Below are 19,201 nucleotides of genomic sequence, written 5' to 3'. Positions count from 1 at the left end.
TTTCTAAATATTTAAGTCTGATTAATAATTCTGTTGAAACAAATAACAATAATATCCCAAAAAAAATATGTTATGACTTATGGCGGTTATAGATTATGTATAATATAACGTTTATTAAGTTGGGTATTATTCTATATCAAATAAAGCTACACGGTTAAATGGGTATAGTAACATCAAACATGACAACGGCCATTTGCGGTTTTATCTTTGTAATTTATAATTTATATGGTGTCCCCGAGGAAAATAATATTACGACAATATTAAACAGGCCGCGTGTGTACCTTTTTTTTAAACTTATTTATGCTATGACATTTTTCGGCATTATAATTAAGAATAGTTTTTAAACTATAAAGCAAATAGTATTATATAAAAAATAATGCATTAATTGTTTTGCTAAAATTAAATTTTACACGGATGCTACTTATTACTATTCGGATAGACATATTATAATAAATGAATTGTTAAAATTAAAGTATTTGAATGAAATTAAAAAAAAAACAAGAACATTTATCAATACTCTAGAGGAGTAGATTCTATATGCAGTAGGTACATTCATATTATTAGGTAATACTCAAAAAACTATGTATAATTCGTGATCTTTGTACTAAAATCACTAATTGACTAATGCATAAAATTATATTTTTTGGTAATTATTTATGACATTTTTCGCGTGAAAAATATTTTTGCAAAACCGCAATATTTGATCATGTTATTCATCGTGGTTTAATACAAGGGTCAAGCATACGCATGTGCTAAGTGCAGTTTTCATAACAATTGTAATTTTTGCAAAATATGAACTAGATTATTTAGTTTAAGTATAGTAGTTTTTTATGTTGATAATTATGCTACTCGAATAATCATAGCCAGAAGAATTGTATCGTCAAAAGAGTCATAAATAATATGTATTTGTTCAACATTATACTACAGTGCGCTGTGCGGGGTATTTCTTATCGGACTACCTAAAGATAATATTTGATTAACAACTTATTTTGTGTATTAGTAACAAAACCAGTTAGAAAAATATTGTAGAATCTATCACAGACTTAACAATGGAGGTCGGCTCAATTTAATTATAATTTGATAAACGCATTAAATAATTGTTTTGCTTTTACAATTTTCATTTTTAAATCAAAACTTTTGTTAATTTAATTAATTATCAAATAAATTCGACAAATTGATTTTATTGGCTTGATGCGTGTACAATTTTATTTTATTTGGCTTGTATAAATAAATTCCTATTTATGATAGACGCCTAAGGAGTCTTTTGTGTATGGACATTTTTTTAAATCTATCTTTAGCAGACACTTTTATTATAATTTCTAGTCGCTAATAAACTTCGATAGTGTGTGAGTAATTAATTTACCCACACAATTATAAGTGGATAATACATATCATAGTTTTTTTTTAATTCAAATTTGATTTATGGAAACTTAATTTAACAATTAAATTAATAATTATCCGGTCAACGACCAACAACATCGTTGGTAGATTAGGTTGCGTGGGATAATATCTGTGACTCATATGAAAATTTCGTCCACTCTTCTCGCAATGAACCGTTATAACTTTTATTCCTATATAACGTTATCTTGGTAATACTCAATTGGTTGTCATTTTTTTTTTTTTTCTGTCTTGAGATAAATTATAAAAGTGAGGATTATAACTTTTAAGAATTATGAGTTAGAATATATTTTCTTACGAATGCACTTATTGAATTAGCTGTCACATTAATTTTCGATATTATTAGATATTATGTTGCTTGAATAATCTTAAACATTAAAAAATGTACAACAAATGTGGTCTAAAACGAGTCCAAATATTTTTTGATAATAGCTCAATAATAAAAATAAAAATTCAATTTATCAAGGCAATTAGTGTTTGAAAATAATTTGTCGAGTCTGGTTTTTATATGGTGACAATGTCTTAATATTGCATGAATAGACAATGTAATACAATACAAATAACATTAAGCTGTATTTTTAACTACAAAATATTATCGTTTTAAAATCATAAGTTGTTTGTATAGTTATTAGTTAAGACTACGGTAAGTGATGTGCTTGAGCTTTTATTTATTCCATCTAACTTCTAAGTAATTTAAGAATCCCACGGCATGGATTAGCTTACAGTGCAGAGGAATAAATAGTGCTACCTACCTATTTATCAGTGTTTTTGTCACAATGTCTAAAATAAACTTTTGGTAACATTGTTTCCCTTAGCCTCTTTATGCGTTTATTCGTATATGAAGAGCCTATACATTTTTACTCCATCTCTTGCTATATCCATGCTGGCTATCCTATATATCGACATAGATGTTATTACGTTCATTTTAATGAATTAATAATGTTCTGTATATGATCCTTAATCAGTTAGACAACTCTTTGTTTAACAAGAGTTGTATCCTTGGAATGTGGATGAATATATATATCAATACACTAATAAAATAATACAATTATTTTAGTCTAGCGTCTTACTTTGCTACCGTGTAAGACTTTAAATAATAATAATTAAAACTTATTATATTTTTTGCTAACGAAAACAGTATTATAAAACAGAAAGAGGAAAAACGCCAGCCAATTTTAACGTGCTCTTGAAAGTTTAGCGATTTTGTATCAAGTTTTTATATTTTAATTGGAGCATCCACTTTCATGAAATTTTGTAATGTTACTTTTAAAATTATAATTAAATAAAAAAAACTATACCAGAACTTCTACTATCGGTGGGCCAAACTTGTTGAGTCTCACCGGTAGGATTATTTTTATATTGTATAAATTGTTTTATTTCCAACTCAAGGAAAAAAGAATGGGTTGACATAGTTTTCGTTTAACTCGGGCGACTAAGGGTAATAATAACGATAAGGATAATTATTAGATTAAACAACGTCTGTAGCGGGAAACACTACTGTAATATTAATTGTTGGGCCATCCGTTGGTTGTAAACCTAAACGATAAAACGTTTTCTGAGTCCTTAATTATTCATCATACCTATAGCTATCCAGCCAATTTTACCCAGGACATTTAAATATTTATCGAGGTCATGGCGACGTTTTCGGAGTTATTATATTTATTAATAGCTCTAGGCTCATATGGTCGTTTCCTAGGTTGGCTACTAGTCTGCATTGGTCAGTCGTGAACAATATTTCACAACAAATAGAATACATTACAATTGTTTAAAACGTTAAAATGTCTACAGGTTTTGAAAATGTTCGTGATCAGGTAAAGGGCTTATTTTTTTTGTATTCACAATAAAACCTATTGAGCAGAAACTTCACAAAGACATATTGTGCACTTGTCATTAGAATAAAGTATATGACTAACCAGAGTAGCTGTTTTAAAAAAAAGTATTTTTGAGTAGTGACAAGTTGTTAAGATAGTCACATAAATAAATAAACAGCATTACACTATTGAAATGATGTAGGTTATACATTATCAATAATATACATTAATCATTATGAACTAAAATAAATTTAGTTTCTACATGACTTAAAAAACATAGAAACCCCGAAACAAATTGTACTCTCCCTTTATTCGAATTTTATAGACTGGTAAGATTTATGTTATTATATTTGTTAAAGGATTAACTTGTTACAATTTTATAGCAATGTAGAAACTTGCTTTACGGCCCATAACGACTTATACTATATTGTACCTGCTTTATCTCGTGCGTAAGCTAACTGAGCCTTTTTGGTCTACAGCTTAAACTAGCCTTTTAGTGTAGAAACTAAAGAAAATGTATTTTATTTACATCCTATGCGTAGATTTAACACGTTGACCGCCACGGGGTTTTTCACTATGTTACTTTAACGGCCATGAGATATAATTCGAAATCTCAACTTTTTCCCAAAAATGTGTCGTGAGATTTATTAAGAGATCTCATTCCAATTATTTTCAATTGGTGATATTTCGTTTCTGGTCTCAATTATCAGCATTTTAACATTTTATTTGAAAAGTACAGTGTTGCCACTTTCATTGGGTCTTTTTAGCAAGCGTCTAGCGTTATCAGTTTTTTTTCTATGATTTTTTGAAATGTATGTATTCTATGATAATCTTATCATTGATACCATGTGCATATTTTTTTTAAACGTACTGTGTTTCAACATAATATTATATATTATATAATATTATTAATATAATATTAAGTTTTTGATAATTAATAATGGACACTGACCGTATTAATGACATGTTAAATTCATCCTTTGATTACTCATCGTACGATGATTATATACCTACTACTATAGTATTTAAATAGTTTATGTTTTTCAAATTTCAAAAAGATAGTAAAGACTTTTTTAGTATAATATATGTTTTACTACAATGATAAAGAGGTTAGTTTTTAAAACAAAAATGTTTTGATATTTAATCTGAGATCTCATAAAATGGTAATAATTGGTATGATATTTATTTGAAGATCTCGCGGTAAGGGTAATATTAATAATTTTTCAGTGAATTACATCCTACGGCCACAAGATCGAATTCGAAATCTCAGCTCTAATTGACTTGAAACTATAAAAAACGTATTAGAAACAACTTTTTATTAATGTTTACAAATTTTGAATAAAATCTGAGAAAAAAAATGTTCAAAAATGTTTTGAGTAAACTTCGAAAAAAAACCCTTGGCGGCCAGGACAAAGTTTTGTGATATCTCATATTAGATCTCATGGCGGTCAACGTGTTAAAAACAAAAACTCAAGTTTACTCTGTATTATGTTTATGATAAGTGATAACAATGTTTTACTATAAAGTCAAATATTGTATTTTAAAATTAAGATATACACTATCGAAAATAAATTGTTAACAGTCATAGTAGTCACATATTTTACCATAACTTTATGGTAAAATATGTGGCACAAAAGGAAGCTTGATTTAATCCGAAAGCATTAATGACATGATTTAGACTTCGTATGAAAATGTATTGTGTAAAAAACTAATATATATATATATATATATATATATATAATATTATAATATCTAATTCGATTCACCTCTCATATTAAAAAAAAATATACCTATTATACCCGTGACTTATTATGCTATTAAGTTATGTTACATATATATATATCACAACTGAAAGTTACTATTTCTTATAGAAACTTGGCGATTTTGTAAAATAAGTAATAACATCATATTTTTAAAAAGTAAAGACTGAAAATTACTTTAGTCTTTCAAGTTTTATAACCAGAAATACATATTATGAAAAAATTATAATTTTTTGACTCTCATTAATTAATTAATTTTTTTGTGTTTGGAGATAAAGCATGAGCAGACGGTAGACCCTTTAGTTCTAAACGCCAGCATGTATAATTGAACATTAAATGCTCGAAAATGTTTTTTCAGAACAACTCTTGACTCACATACGTATGATATTTAATTCATACAAGTACTCAGACTTTTTGTAGGTTCGTTTTCCTTTAAAAAAAACCAAGCGACCGCAAGTGCTAAGTACTAAATGTCAGCGTCCAAATAAATAATGTTTATTAATGCCTCTCTTAAGTTTCTTAAGTCCTCTTTGACCAATTATATATATATACATATGCATGCAATAACTATAATATACTGTATAAGTACACCATTGACTGTTGACTGTACAAGGTATATAGTATAATCTGGTGGATGAAATGAGTGAGTGTGTGTAAATGAAAAGAGGGTGCGCTGAATATAGCCAAAGGGGCGGGGAGCTTGGGGGTTTGATATTTTGCGAATGAGCTTTTTATATGTAACAAACAGCGGCGTCGACCGACTTAGCGTCTGACGCTCTCAGTGCTCTATCGGCTCTGCCGGTGTAAGCATCGCAGTGGCTCGAGTATCACGGTGAACGTTTACAATTGGATTTTTAAAAAATTGCGCTTATACTTCTTTTTTTTTTTCAAAATCATAACTATGATTTGCCACGTGTTATGTACTATTATTAATTTGATAACGATTTTTTACCGCACTGAATTATAACAATAATAAATTTGTTGAATTTATAATCTATATTGAAAAATGGCCAACGTGAGTTTTTGCTGTTGTTACAAACAGGCGGACGTGATGAAGTGCGTGGACACCATTGTCGACAAGTGTACAGATCCGGGATGTGAGTATAAACCTACATAAGTAAAACCCTTATAACAATGTTAAAAAAAAAATTTTAACAACATATAGACTAAAAACGGTTTTCTCATAGTATTCGCTCGGACGACAAAATACTCTACAGAGCACAATAAGTAGTTCCAGCTTATACAGTTCTCAAGCAAATAGTACTTGAAAAATAAAATAAATTAACAAACTGGTTTATATAGTGTTAAAAAATACTAAATATTAGGTACTGAACTAGTATATAAATAAGAAATTAAGTAACACAGTTTACATTAAGCCACCCCGGAGGTAACTGTAAACGACTGGCACTAAAACACAATTTTGTGAAATGGAAGGGGCTAAATTTGATACAATTTAAGACTTTCTCAAGAATCTTTTGATTTCTCAAAAAAAAATATTTGTTGTAACTTAACTCAGCTGTATGATGTTATAACATAAGGTTTAACACTCCCTATATGGAATTAAAAAAATCTGATTTTAAGTTTGTATTAAAAGTTTTCTTCTTTTACTTTTTTATGGTTTTCCTAATACATCTAATCTTCTAATTACTTGATCAAAAATCGTTCTATTAGCCTCCATAAAACATGTCATAAGTTTTCCATATACAAAATAAAGACGGAGCATATTAGAATAGGTTAGGTGACAGGTCAGAAGTTATTATAAGTAGTTGTATAAATAGAATCCCTTTTCGAGGAAGTGATGTGCCAACAATTTGGTAGCGGTTTTATAGCTTCCTAAATAAAAAAAATTGACCAAAGATATTTGAAAAAATCGTATATGTGTTAGGGCCACTGTTAGAGCCTTTTGTTCTAGGACAGAGGTTTTCATTGGACTTAAATCATATTTCATATTTTTTATGGTTACATAATAGTTAAAACTTTTATTTTATATAATTTTTTACTAATAAACATATCACGCTAAATTATACATAGTATTTTTTTTACTAGTATACTGTACTATTCCTACTGCAATGTAGAATAATTATATATAGTTATGTAATTTACAAATTGTTGTGCTAGTATATTATGACGTATATTGTAAACTCAAATAATTTGGAAGTCTATTTTTATATTGTTAAAATGAATACACTTTCCAAAATTATTATCACCTTTTATGTAAAAATATTGCATTGCGTTGAAATAATAAAATATTTTAAGGTGTACTAAAGCTTTGGTTTTGGAGGTACAAAATTAAATTCGATGACCCGTGTTTATTTTACGGTCAAGTCGGTAAAGGTACGATAATCTAAAAAAAATAAAAATGGCAGATACACTCCACCTTTTTCACCCTCAGACCCTCCTCTCAATATAGTAATATTATAACACTGAATGTAGGTATAATGTTTTAATCTATCATGATTATAAAATATCAATTAATCGTCACGTTTGTACGACTAATTTACAGTTGAACTTTTAAAATCACTGTCGAACACTGAATACATTACTACAATGGTATCATCGCTCTATACAAAAACGTGACATGTTAAATTAGATTGAATACAGCCATTACGGTCATTATACATTTTTTTTTAGTCAACTTCACTTGAACATTGTCAATTGTCTCGTTTTAGTGAAAATGATTTTTAAGTTACGAAACTAAATATCTCTGCAGTTAATGGGTTGTTAAATATCGAAACATACTTATAACGTTTTACTGAATAAAATAACTTTTTTTAAAGATTTAAAATCAAGCAAAACTAAATGTGTTTGAATGATATTTTTTCAAAAATCTAGTTCTAACCAACAAAATTATTACGTTTGGCCAATAAGACCTAGTTTAACCATGAGTTTTTATTGGGGTTGAAAGTTTAAAACTGCAGAAATACAACATTCACCAACATACGCTATTTTAAATTTATGAGCGATTTATTGATAAATTTAGGGAATTGGTATAGGTACAATATTATGAAAAAAAACATATTTTGTAAAATAAATACCCTCTCAGCTCTGAACCGAAGCTAAAATCCTTGAATTTTAATTAGGTAAATAGGTAAATAAAATAGTTAAAATAACTTTTAATAATGTTTTGAGAAAACAAAAGGTGATTCCACTCAAATAGTATATTTTGTTTGTGACTGCTATTAAGACACTGATGTATTTTAAAACAATAAACATCCCTTCGGCCTTTCAGAAATTATATGTTAATAATACTTATCGGGCGCCGTTAGTTATTTATGTAGGTGTAGTAATACACGAATGACATTTAAATTGTTTGTGTAACAAACCTAACCGTAATAAATACCTAGTCAGTGTGTACTGTAAAAGCAGGCGGAAAGACAGGAACGGAGTGTAAAGATAAAACGGGAGGCAACATATGTCATGTATATAAAAATAAACGTGATACGAAGTCCCCTATTTAAGCTATTTGTGTATGTAAATACACAACGATAGGGTTGAAACCTTAATAAATGCTTGAAGGCAAAAAAAATACCGCATTATAGACCTTGCAAACTGTACATACATGACGTTTCGTTTTAAAACTAACTCATATTGAGACGAAACATTTCATTTACATGATAACTTATGCCATTTTAGAAGTCTTATTACAATTTCTAAATAAAAAATTATCGGTTGCGTAAAGGAATAACTAAATCGGCCATTGGATTTTTACCAATTAGTGTTAACAAATGATTATCAAATTTCGTGTAAAGAGCTTTTGCAATTATTTTTATCGTTGTTTGTTAATTGTATATTATAAAATATAAATGTATTGTCTTTTTCCACAATATTTTGTATAGTTCATACAAATTCAATCATAATTTATGATACATTAATTTTTCAACGAAATATTGGTTAAAGACAGTCCAATTTTCAAATTGTAATATTTATTACATTAAATAAAAAAAAAATCCTATCATAAGTTTAAATGCTACTAACACAAAACTATTTGTACTCAAAACTTTAATTTACTTATTAGTTATTAAAAATATAGTAACATTTTTTGGGGCGATTAATAAAAAGAGTAGGAATTACAACTATGAGGTTTCATTAAATTTATTGGGCCAAAAATGGTCGATCCAATTCGGGACAATTCGCTAGCTAAGTACGTCCCTATTAAATTGTCAGTATGGAACGCACTTAAGCCTATAGATAAAGGGTGCCCCCTTAAACCTCGAGAGCTCATCGTAGGTTTCTTGCAATTATGCGTTTCCCGAATTTCTAAAAATATTATAATAATTGAAAAATAATCAAATAATGTAGGGAAAGCAAAAATTGCTTTTCTTTTAAATACCATATTTTAATTTTGAACTTTCTGGTCTCATTTTTTATAAAAGCTGGCCATCCATTAGCGTTAATGTTACAGGTACTTAATACGTTAAGCCGGAAATTATACCACGTACCGCCTACATAACCCCTGTGATGAATACTACTATTAACTTGAATCACGAAATTAATTTCAAGAAGTTATTGTGCTAACGAATTCAACCGTTAAAGTACGTTGTATTTTGTGTTTCATGCCAGTCTGTATAAAATAAATTCAGAAAATGACAAGCGCATATTATACATAAAAAAAACCAAAAATTACCACATATCGCTTGGTTAAATAATATAACTAATGCTAATAATAATATAACAGATTTATACATTTTTTTAATGTAATCAGCAATCCAGAACAAGCAAATTCCTTCCTCTGATATGACTATGGCTATAAGTTGGAAATAATATTAAAGTGTAATTGTACTTGTTTTTAGAAAATAAACATTTTATACGTATACCAAAAAATTACATGTTTTGTAGGAAGTTATCACTATTTAGTATTTGACCTGTGGCCACAAACATGTTCTAGCGTTACCTAGGTATTGATTTAATGGCTTAAAAATATCTATTGATTTTGTGGAGGACATACATTTTTATCGTACATCTAGACTATTTAAATCACAGTTATTGTTTCCCATTTATCTTTTATTTACCTATTTATTTTCATTTAAAACAAATAATTCGAATGATTCGTTTTGTTCAGTGGCCAATATTTGGAGTATACTACATGATGATAAATTATACTATATATTTTATACAACATTATAGAAGGTTTTTGTTGTTTTTTGTGAAGGTTGGTATCTTTAAGGCGGGTATGGTTCAACCCGTGAATATTATACTGCTATACCTCTAAAAAGTTCATTGTTAATAATGGAAACTTTTGTCTGAACTCGTTTTTATGTTAATTTTCACTCATTATGTTTTTTACCTAAGAGTTTCAAAAAAGTCTGTAAAAAGTTTTTTAATACACTTTACTCTTTTTAAACAGAGTTCTTATTACCGCGTTTCGTCGAAATCGTTATTACTAAAATAAATCCGTTCCTTTTGTATTTTAAAATTAACAGGGGTTTATGGCTCGTTGCCAGCCCGTTTTCTATGAATTTCCACTACTACATACACTTAAAATTAATTTTCTTCTCAACTGTGAGTCGATATATCCTCTAAGAAATGCTTTGACACAGTTAGCGGGAAACCTAGTAATAGGGTCTTTGCTTAGCTTATCACTGAATGAGAACTTTATGAAATAAACAGGAATATTAACTCTGTTCTCGTGTAATTTGTAAACGATAATGTTTTTGATCATGTTCTTGTTTGAATCACATAATGAAGCAGTCAACACTCAACAAATTTAGACTTGACATAAAATTACAGTAACCTAATTTAACCTAATTGGTTTCATTAATAATCGATTGGGTTTTTTTTCTGTTTTGTACGCCTTATAAGTGACTATAACAATGTTTAACATCCTAGTTTCCTAAATAAAAAAAGGGTCTGGTATTGATGGAAACCTTCGGGATGCTAATGTTTTGAACCCAGTTTATTTGAGTGGAAGGAAAACAGGGGCGCAAATTCAGTTTTCTTTAAAGAGGATGGTCTAATCTAAACGTACACCAGTTTTAATTTTTACTACAACAAAGCCTTTTTTCTACCACTATTACCATTACTAATGTTACATTGTGACCTATTAAGAATAGATCATTCCTATAATATTAGGTACGTATGTCACCTAGAAAAAACTTAAGCAACCCTTGTGGATATAATATAGCAAAGACAAATTGTATTTTGTTATTTCACTTAAACTACAAATTTAATACTTACGCCAAATATTGAATTTAACTATTGAAATTTATTTGTAAAAAAATATCCGTCGCACTTTTTTCTTAAGTACATGCCTAATTAAGAATCCGTCATGTTATATTGTTCAATTATTTAGTACGCCACTCATTTTTTGATTAATTTTGAGTAGGCATTCTTTTTCGAAATTTGAACTCCATTTTAAACCATGTTCACTTAAACGTTGTTTCGTAAACATTATTTAAATCTACAATTTTCTAGTGGACAATATTTAACTTAGACATATTTTATAGCCATTTCAAAATAAAAATGTAAATTTTATAGGTACGAGGTAATGTCTAGGTATGATAATTTTGCGCAAAAAAATGTTTACACTAATAATTTTACAACCTCCCTTTGCTGTTAAGTATGATCTTAAAATAAATAGCTATTATTTTAGTAGTTTGATTTTTTTTTAAGGTGGTTTTGAGTGTACAAGTTTAAAATATTAATATTGTTTTCTATAGCGCGGCAGTTTATCTCATGGAATAAAAAATAGTTATAAAATATTGACAACATCAATGATTTTTTTATCACATCGCCAATTTTCGTTATCATTGTTTTATCAGGAATTTCAAAATGATAAGAAGTAAGAACTAGAAACTACAACTATGAATAATTTATAATAAAAATATGATGTGATCGCCTTGAGGCTTGGATTTCCGGGCTTTGACATTCATAATTACCCTTTATTATAAGTCATTAATGTTTTAGTTTTAATTACTGTGTAGTACAAAAATAAATAAAATAATTATCTTTAATTAATCCAGCGCAGCAAATTAAAGTGTATTTTCACCCGAACGCCTTATTTTGTTCGCTTTAAATATCTAATAAATCGTATTAATTAGGTATTCCCTTTAAGTACCTAATATATTTTTCAAAAAGTAATTGTTATTACTCATCAATTTAGTTTTTCGTTTTATTTTTAACTTCACTGACGAATTTTCTCGAGTCCATTTTAAAAGAAGTACAGTCATGTGTGTTGGTGAGTGCAACATAATAGTATTTTAATATTTTTTATACATGATATATGTGGTACAATAGCAAATAATGACTCAAGACAATTTTCGAGTTACAGAATCAAACTGTGACGTTTAAATAATTGAATTAAGTAACCAAAGAACGGTTTCCTAGGTTGCAAGTATATATTTAAATAACTTTTTTATTGTATACTTAATCAAAATGTATTTAAAACTAGTTCAAAATTTTTTGTTAAACCTTTAATCTCTTAAATCAAATTATAACTTACATTTTTAATATTATATGCCACCATGTTGTTTTATTTATACAGGTTGCTTGTCTCGAATGCGCCCTCGCTATAAGCGTCTCGTCGACAACATATTTCCATCTGTACCTCAGGTATTTTTTTCTATTTTATTGCTATTGAAAAAAGTTTTTTGTAAATTTTATTGCTTAATAACTTATTTTTAGGATGGCCTAGTAAAAAACAATATGGAAAAGTTGACATTCTACGCTTTATCGTCACCTGAAAAATTAGACCGTATTGGCGAATATTTGTTTCAAAAAGCAAGCAGAGATATATCACGCAAAAGAAACGAGTAAAAATTTATATTTATTTACTTTACTGCAAATTATGTTTTTATATTACTTATACCTTTTTTAGATTTGTAATGATAGCTATGGAAGCCATGGACCAGTTATTAGTGGCGTGCCATGCTCAAACATTAAACTTATTCGTAGAAAGCTACTTACGTATTGTGCAAAAATTACTAGAGTCATCTGAGCCTAATTTACAAATACTCGCAACCCAATCGGTAAGATTAATACATATTTTTATCGCTATGTCTTTTGTATTGTGACATAATCATTGTTTACAGTTTGTACGATTTTCCAATATTGAAGAGGACACTCCTTCATACCATAGGAGATACGACTTTTTTGTTTCAAAGTTTTCGTCCATGTGTCATAACAACAATCCAAACTTAGCCACTATGGAAATGATTCGAATGGCTGGTATAAAAGGAATCCAGGTATCTAGTAATATTAGTTAATTTATAACAATTGTTAAGCAATATACCTTAACTAATATGTTTATTCGTTGATTTAGGGAGTCATAAGGAAAACTGTATCAGACGATTTAGTCGAGAATATTTGGGAACCCGTTCACATGGATAAAATTGTTCCGTCGCTATTGTTCAACATGCATACAATGAAGTAATAGTTTTTCATTAATTTTTCTTTTTACATAATTTCTAGGTTTCTTATGAAAGAAAAAAGCTATTTAATATCTACAATACCATATATATTTAACGAAAATACTTAAAGGACGCTACACGTACGTTATCTTAGATGTAAAACTAGCCACATATTTTTGTCCTTTTTTGTTTGTAGTTAACAAACAACTAAAAATTTCATATAAAGAAAAATATATTTTACATTATATGTGGTCGGTTTTATTTGATATTTCTATTAGCTTAATTTTTACTAAACGTTGAAGATTCAATTTTGTTTTTTAATTACATTAATGAAAAATTATTTATTAAAATATCAAAAAACATAGATGATGTACATATGTCGTAAATAGTGAAAACCTTGGAAATCAACACTAATAGTATAGTAAAATAAATAATTACTCACAATGACTTCTTATTTCTGTATTAACAAAAGGACACAAATGTTTTATATCTAGTGAAAATGTTGACAAAATTTGCCCCTCAATAAATAGAAAAATTTGGCAGCTGTGGAATCTTTATTAATGCAGTTGTTAATAATATATTTTGATTTCAGCATCAAGTCAGATATAATGTCAGAAAGTGCAATATCCGAAGAAGTCAACGAAAAGAATGATTCTTTTTCATTGGCTGAATCATGTTTACGAGAACTTATAGGAAGAGCCTCGTTCGGTCATGTTAAGAGTGTTATTCGTCCCGTACTGAAGTATGTATTTTATTTTTTATTTTGTAATTTTAACTTATAAGTAAGAAAGTAAGAAATTACTCTGTGAAATTTCAGACACTTAGATGCTCATCATATGTGGGTGCCGAATGTGTTCGCTACTCAGTGCTTCCGAATTTTAATGTTTTCCATTCAATCACAATATTCATACGCAGTTGTGGAAACGTTGATGACGCACTTGGATGAAAATACCAATGCATCGCCTAAAATTCGAACAAGTATTGCCGATGTCTTGTCTAAGATTATTGCTATTGCAGCCAACGAGAGTGTCGGGCCCACAGTATTAGAAATTATAAATTCCTTACTGACAAATCTCCGTACATCGGTCACTAGAAGACCACAGTCCAATACGGGTGTTGCCGAATCTGATGGAGAAAACGAATACCGGGAAGCGCTTATTCATGCTTTAGGAGAATTCGCTGCACACTTGCCAGATTATCAAAAAATTGAAATTATGATGTTTATCATGTCTAAAGTACCTCAATTTAAGTCTTCAAACAATCCCAACGATCTCCATGTACAGAAAATGTGCTTGAAGTCCCTCTTAATGGTACCATATTTCTCTCATAACTAATTACTAATAATCAGTGGTGTAATCGTTTAAGTATATGCTTGTGCACTAACTCTCCTTTTTTTATGTATGCATGTACTAATAATAAGGAAAATGTTAAGGGCACATGCTGTACACACAGTTTATATTTACCTTACAACTATAAACACCACTGCTAATTATTGTTTGTATAGTAGTATAGAATTAGGTTTTTTTTTTAGGTCAGCACCAAGTATAGTTCTGTGCAAATGAATGCTACATTCCCTCAATCGTTCTTGGATTTATTATTGAAGACGCTGACGGCTTCTGAAGATGAGATTCGTTTTATTGTGTTACGTATATTACACACACTATTAGATAGACATAATAATGCTGCAAAATTAGCTAAAGCTGTGTAAGTTAATTAAAATTAAAGGGATTTATTAACAATTTTTAAGTTTTTCTTAAAAATCAAGCAAATAAAATAATTAAAAATACTTTATATGAATGCGTTAAAGCTTTCGTGGATTGAAATTCCATTTTGCTGATTTTCGGATATATCCACGTTAGTTACTAACATCGATATATCTGAAAATCAGCAAAATAAAAATACTTTATTTTCAATATTACATGAAAAGCAATGTTGAAGGTTGTTAGGATTTTTATCAAAAAAATATTATCATATTCTCTGTTTCATTAAATATATTTCCATCAAAAGCCTAAATAAATTAACGAAATTGATGTAATCTTGTTTTCAGTGTTAATATTTCAAAATCAGATTTAAATCTTGAGAAGTGTTCTCGAAGTGACACAATATTCATCCGAAAGCATGCTCAAGACATTTACGTGTCGATTTACGAGAGTTTGGAAATGACAAATAATTCAATTGATAATGTTGAAGCTGTTTATACAACATTGGCTCTGATTTGTGTTGAATTACTGTCTGAAGAGACCATTTTGGACTATATTAGACTGATTTTGAGTATTCAAGAATTGGCCATAACCAATGCAGTGCTTTCGACTCAACAAAAATTCCATTTACACGCACTAGTCATTAGCGTAATGCATCTAGTCTCAGTGGTGTTAGATTTACAACCACTAAAAGATTATATAAATAAAGTATTTATAAAGATCATATTTTAAAAAAAAAACTTGGTTTTAATGTAACAGTGTTTTTTTATTTAGGTAATTGGACAAAGAAAAGAATTGAATGCTACACATTTGTTACCTGATTTTTGTTTACATAACGAAGTTAAATCTAACAGTCTGTTACCGGCTGGTGTTTTAATTGAAGAACCTGAATTAACAGAAGCATTAAAAGCCTCAGGAATTGAAATCACTAGTAATTTATTTTTATTATTTTATTTGAATCATTTTAAGTTACATATCAATTATAAAAATGATTAATTATAGATGAAACCGGTCCGGTGTTGGCACATAGACGTAGTTGGGTTGAAAACACTAGTATCTCTATGAAGGGGAGTTTCACAGATTTGAGTAACCTAGATTTGGACAGTGTCAATTCTACCCCAGCAATGCAGAGAGTAAGTAGAACATAACATGTTTGTTTAATCCATATTCTGAACATAATAGTTTATATGATGAAACATGATTTAAACTCCATAATAACTCTTAAGTTATTTGTTTTGCTCTGTTCATTAAGTATTATTCAACTATTGATAATTCTTAATAAAATAAATATTAGCTTGTTTAAGATATCAATTTAATCATTTTTAATTTAATATAATTAACAGAAATTTTCGCCAAAAGAAGATTTATCATTTGAAGCCATGAAGCGTACACTTTTGGACAACCCAAACGCTAAAGCAGAAGAACACACCAGACAGACTCAACTGTGTGATTTGTTCAGAAAAACATCGTTCCAGGATTTAGTGGCAATATCTACTGCATCGAAGGTACCAATATTATTAAAATATATGCAATAATTGAGACTAATTTTCCAGACTACATCTTTATTATTTAATGTTAACTGGTTTTATTTTTCAGGATGAAGAATCATTGCATACCAGGATAAATGAAGTTTTTAACAATGTTGAGATTACGAACAAAATATCTGCCGCTGAGTCTGAACAGTCAAAACCTATCTATGAGACTTTGTTTCCAGAATTATTTGCATTTTAATTGAATTTAATTACATTTAATGACAAAATATATAGGAGCGGTGAACGGTGTTTATATAAAATTACAACTTTTAAGTATAATATTGCTACTATAATTATTACTTGCCTAAATTGTTACTTTTTGTTTCTTTAAATAATAACTATTGTTACCAAGGTGTATGTTTTATCTAGTGAAATATAAAATTTTATGTTTTTTTTTAAATTTAATTATAATAAATGTTATTATTTAATGATTTCCAGCAGAAGTGAAATCCATTCAAGTTTTTTTTTATGAAATTATGTTAAAACATAAAGGGTCATTGGAATACTTATTTAGGGTGTTAACAATTTTTTCAAGAATTGCTTACGATTTACAAAAAAACGTTTACTTGATGATCCAGAGCAGGGTTTGAACATTGAACATTGTAGAAAATTAAGACTGACTGAATTAGCTCATCCATGTAATATTAATCAAAATCACTTTCCACTGTACATCAGGTGTATGTAAACAAACAAAAATAATTGTTATAACTCGTAAATAATAATATAGCAAATTAGAATAGAAAATGACAAATTCTTTCCAGACTTGATGGCGAAGTCATTAAATCCATTAGAAAATAATATTTAGTTTTCTAAAAGCTTAGTGTTAAGTATACATTATTTTATATTATATATCGATGGCTAACGGGCATACGGCCGTATCAGCCATCAACGCAATTATTTAGGAAAGCCCAAAAAACACGTTTTCCTATTTAATATTATTTTCAATAGTTAAACTTAAGCTACACTGGTTAAATTTATGAGGTCAGTTAAACAAAATCACTGTCGCATTCATGAATGTAAAAAAAACAATCAGTTAAATAGCATTTTTTTTATTACTTGGATTATTTTGAAGTATTTTTATATTGTGCCTTTGTATATAATAATTCTTAACTGTAAAATTATCTGGTATGCACTTTAAAAGTGATATATTCATTTTAACCATACTCAATTTCTATATTTATTAAAAATTAACATTTTTCGGTAATACTATATCAAAACTTGTACATTTTTATTTCTATGAGAAAATTATATTGACTGATAACACTGCATATGTAGGATGTTATTATATTATTACTCTCACAATTACCTAACATCATGGCTTAAATGTTTATAAAACAAAATTATAATACAAAACATAAAACAACTACTTCTTCCATGTGTTCTTTTCATAGTCCCAATTGGACGATAAACCGTCAATCGGGTCGACACGTAATTGTATCATACGTTTCAGTTGGGCTTGACGAGATTCAAGTGACAGTGAAGGATCGTCAGCACTGTTGGTCACTATAAAAACAAAAATAGAAATGTTAAAAAGAACTAATGATTTTGTTAGGTACATTTTGAGCTCGTTATACTTACGGAATTTCCGAACTCCAACAAATGAAAAAAGAGCCACCGAAGTCCAGATCATAAGCCAGCCGAATACGGCTTTCCATTCTCCAGTAGGTGCCTCAAATTCTACCAAAGTCTGACAAAAGCTAGCTCTGTAAAGGTTTTTCTTTTCTTCCAAAGTTAACTTTTTCCAATCGCCTTTTTCTTTTTCACGCAAAGCCTGATGAGTAGATAAAAATTATTTTTAATATAACCTATGTAGCTACGTTAAATATTTTAATTGACAGTAACAGTAATCAATATTACCAAAATTTCTGGTGTATTTTTCTTGAATCTCACACTGGGGAACGGCCAGGTGATGTTGTCGAAGTACATTGGATCACCGTTGATACCATAACCGACGATATCACGACCTACGATCCTGTCCTCACGTACTTGCATAACTCCCTGTACTGGAGGTTTGGGTTCAGCTTGGAATACAGCCGCAGTTGAGCTGTTTGCAGCCAGTCTCTTGAGCACGGCCGGGCGTGCCAGAAACGACCTAACCATCGAATGTGACAACATCTAAAACAAAGCAATAACATAAAATTGATTATCCATAAGTAGTTTCGATAGTTGAATATATACATTTATAATAAACCGTAGAACAGGCCGCCTAGTAAATTTCGCCCTCAGTAATTGCGAGGTTAACAGTATATTGCTAAATGCTATTTGGTGTAGCGAAAAATACTTCGTTTTAACTTTCAAGGGCTAAAAAATATAAAACATATGGAAATGATAACGCGTTAATTCACGAATCTACTTATCTGCATCACTGACAACATTTTACCGTTGGTGCCACTGTATACTCCCGCAATTATTTTCAAATTTACCAATCCAAAGACCAAACATCACAAGTCATAATATTATAATATCTACTCAAGGTAGATCCATATAAATCCACCATGGTGGTAAGTAATGGTGATTTTTTATTAGTTTATTACATGCAATTTATGGACTATAGTTTATTGTGTTATTTATGTTAGTAGATAGAATTGGCATTCATCATGTTTATTCAGCGAACTGCATATTGAGTTTAATGCGTTCGTTACTAAACAAATAGTA

General features: G+C 29.0%; 2 protein-coding genes across 6 annotated transcripts in view; one reads left to right on the top strand and one right to left on the bottom strand.

Moving 5' to 3' along the window:
- Positions 1–16,921, top strand: part of LOC126833784 (protein EFR3 homolog cmp44E) — a 39,470-nt gene extending 22,549 nt beyond the window's left edge. Inside the window, exons 1-15 of one of the 5 annotated variants that reach the window (XM_050565324.1) lie at positions 3,162–3,209; positions 6,012–6,066; positions 12,450–12,517; positions 12,590–12,717; positions 12,783–12,933; positions 12,997–13,149; positions 13,227–13,333; positions 13,907–14,056; positions 14,132–14,624; positions 14,846–15,018; positions 15,362–15,722; positions 15,789–15,945; positions 16,017–16,147; positions 16,358–16,519; positions 16,611–16,920. In XM_050565324.1, coding sequence (XP_050421281.1) covers positions 3,177–3,209; positions 6,012–6,066; positions 12,450–12,517; positions 12,590–12,717; positions 12,783–12,933; positions 12,997–13,149; positions 13,227–13,333; positions 13,907–14,056; positions 14,132–14,624; positions 14,846–15,018; positions 15,362–15,722; positions 15,789–15,945; positions 16,017–16,147; positions 16,358–16,519; positions 16,611–16,745 — 2,457 coding nt within the window. In that variant the 5' untranslated portion in view covers positions 3,162–3,176 and the 3' untranslated portion in view covers positions 16,746–16,920. Of the gene's footprint in view, positions 1–3,161; positions 3,210–4,266; positions 4,319–6,011; positions 6,067–11,761; positions 12,144–12,277; positions 12,300–12,449; positions 12,518–12,589; positions 12,718–12,782; positions 12,934–12,996; positions 13,150–13,226; positions 13,334–13,906; positions 14,057–14,131; positions 14,625–14,845; positions 15,019–15,361; positions 15,723–15,788; positions 15,946–16,016; positions 16,148–16,357; positions 16,520–16,610 lie in introns of those variants that run through there. The other 4 variants (XM_050565325.1, XM_050565323.1, XM_050565326.1 and 1 more) reach the window with 4 other exon arrangements.
- Positions 16,922–17,750: 829 nt separating this feature from the next.
- Positions 17,751–18,867, bottom strand: LOC126833789 (cytochrome c oxidase subunit 4 isoform 2, mitochondrial-like). Its single transcript, XM_050565332.1, has 4 exons — positions 18,725–18,867; positions 18,404–18,661; positions 18,125–18,317; positions 17,751–18,049 (listed from the first exon to the last, which is right to left on the bottom strand). The coding sequence occupies exons 2-4, from the start codon at positions 18,659–18,661 to the stop codon at positions 17,910–17,912; spliced, it is 591 nt and encodes a 196-aa protein (XP_050421289.1). The 5' UTR covers positions 18,725–18,867; the 3' UTR covers positions 17,751–17,909.
- Between the last annotated feature and the right edge of the window lie 334 nt (positions 18,868–19,201).

This window comes from Adelges cooleyi, unplaced genomic scaffold (assembly GCF_023614345.1).
Source record: "Adelges cooleyi isolate 19-005CV unplaced genomic scaffold, UGA_ACOO_1.1 ACOO_flye_CR_arks_rails_tigmint_CR_PRNA_2, whole genome shotgun sequence".
NCBI lineage: Eukaryota > Metazoa > Arthropoda > Insecta > Hemiptera > Adelgidae > Adelges > Adelges cooleyi.
The sequence above is the reverse complement of the archived record's forward strand: the minus strand, read 5'-3'. Positions and strand labels throughout refer to the sequence as shown.

Bases quoted from the DNA above. Each gene is read 5' to 3' on its own strand.
- LOC126833789 (XM_050565332.1), bottom strand. From the start codon at position 18,661: ATGTTGTCACATTCGATGGTTAGGTCGTTTCTGGCACGCCCGGCCGTG. The intron at 18,318-18,403 runs GTAATATTGATT...TCTACTCATCAG, and splicing joins AAAATACACCAGAAATTTTG to GCTTTGCGTGAAAAAGAAAA. The intron at 18,050-18,124 runs GTAAGTATAACG...TTGTTTTTATAG, and splicing joins TGTTGGAGTTCGGAAATTCC to TGACCAACAGTGCTGACGAT.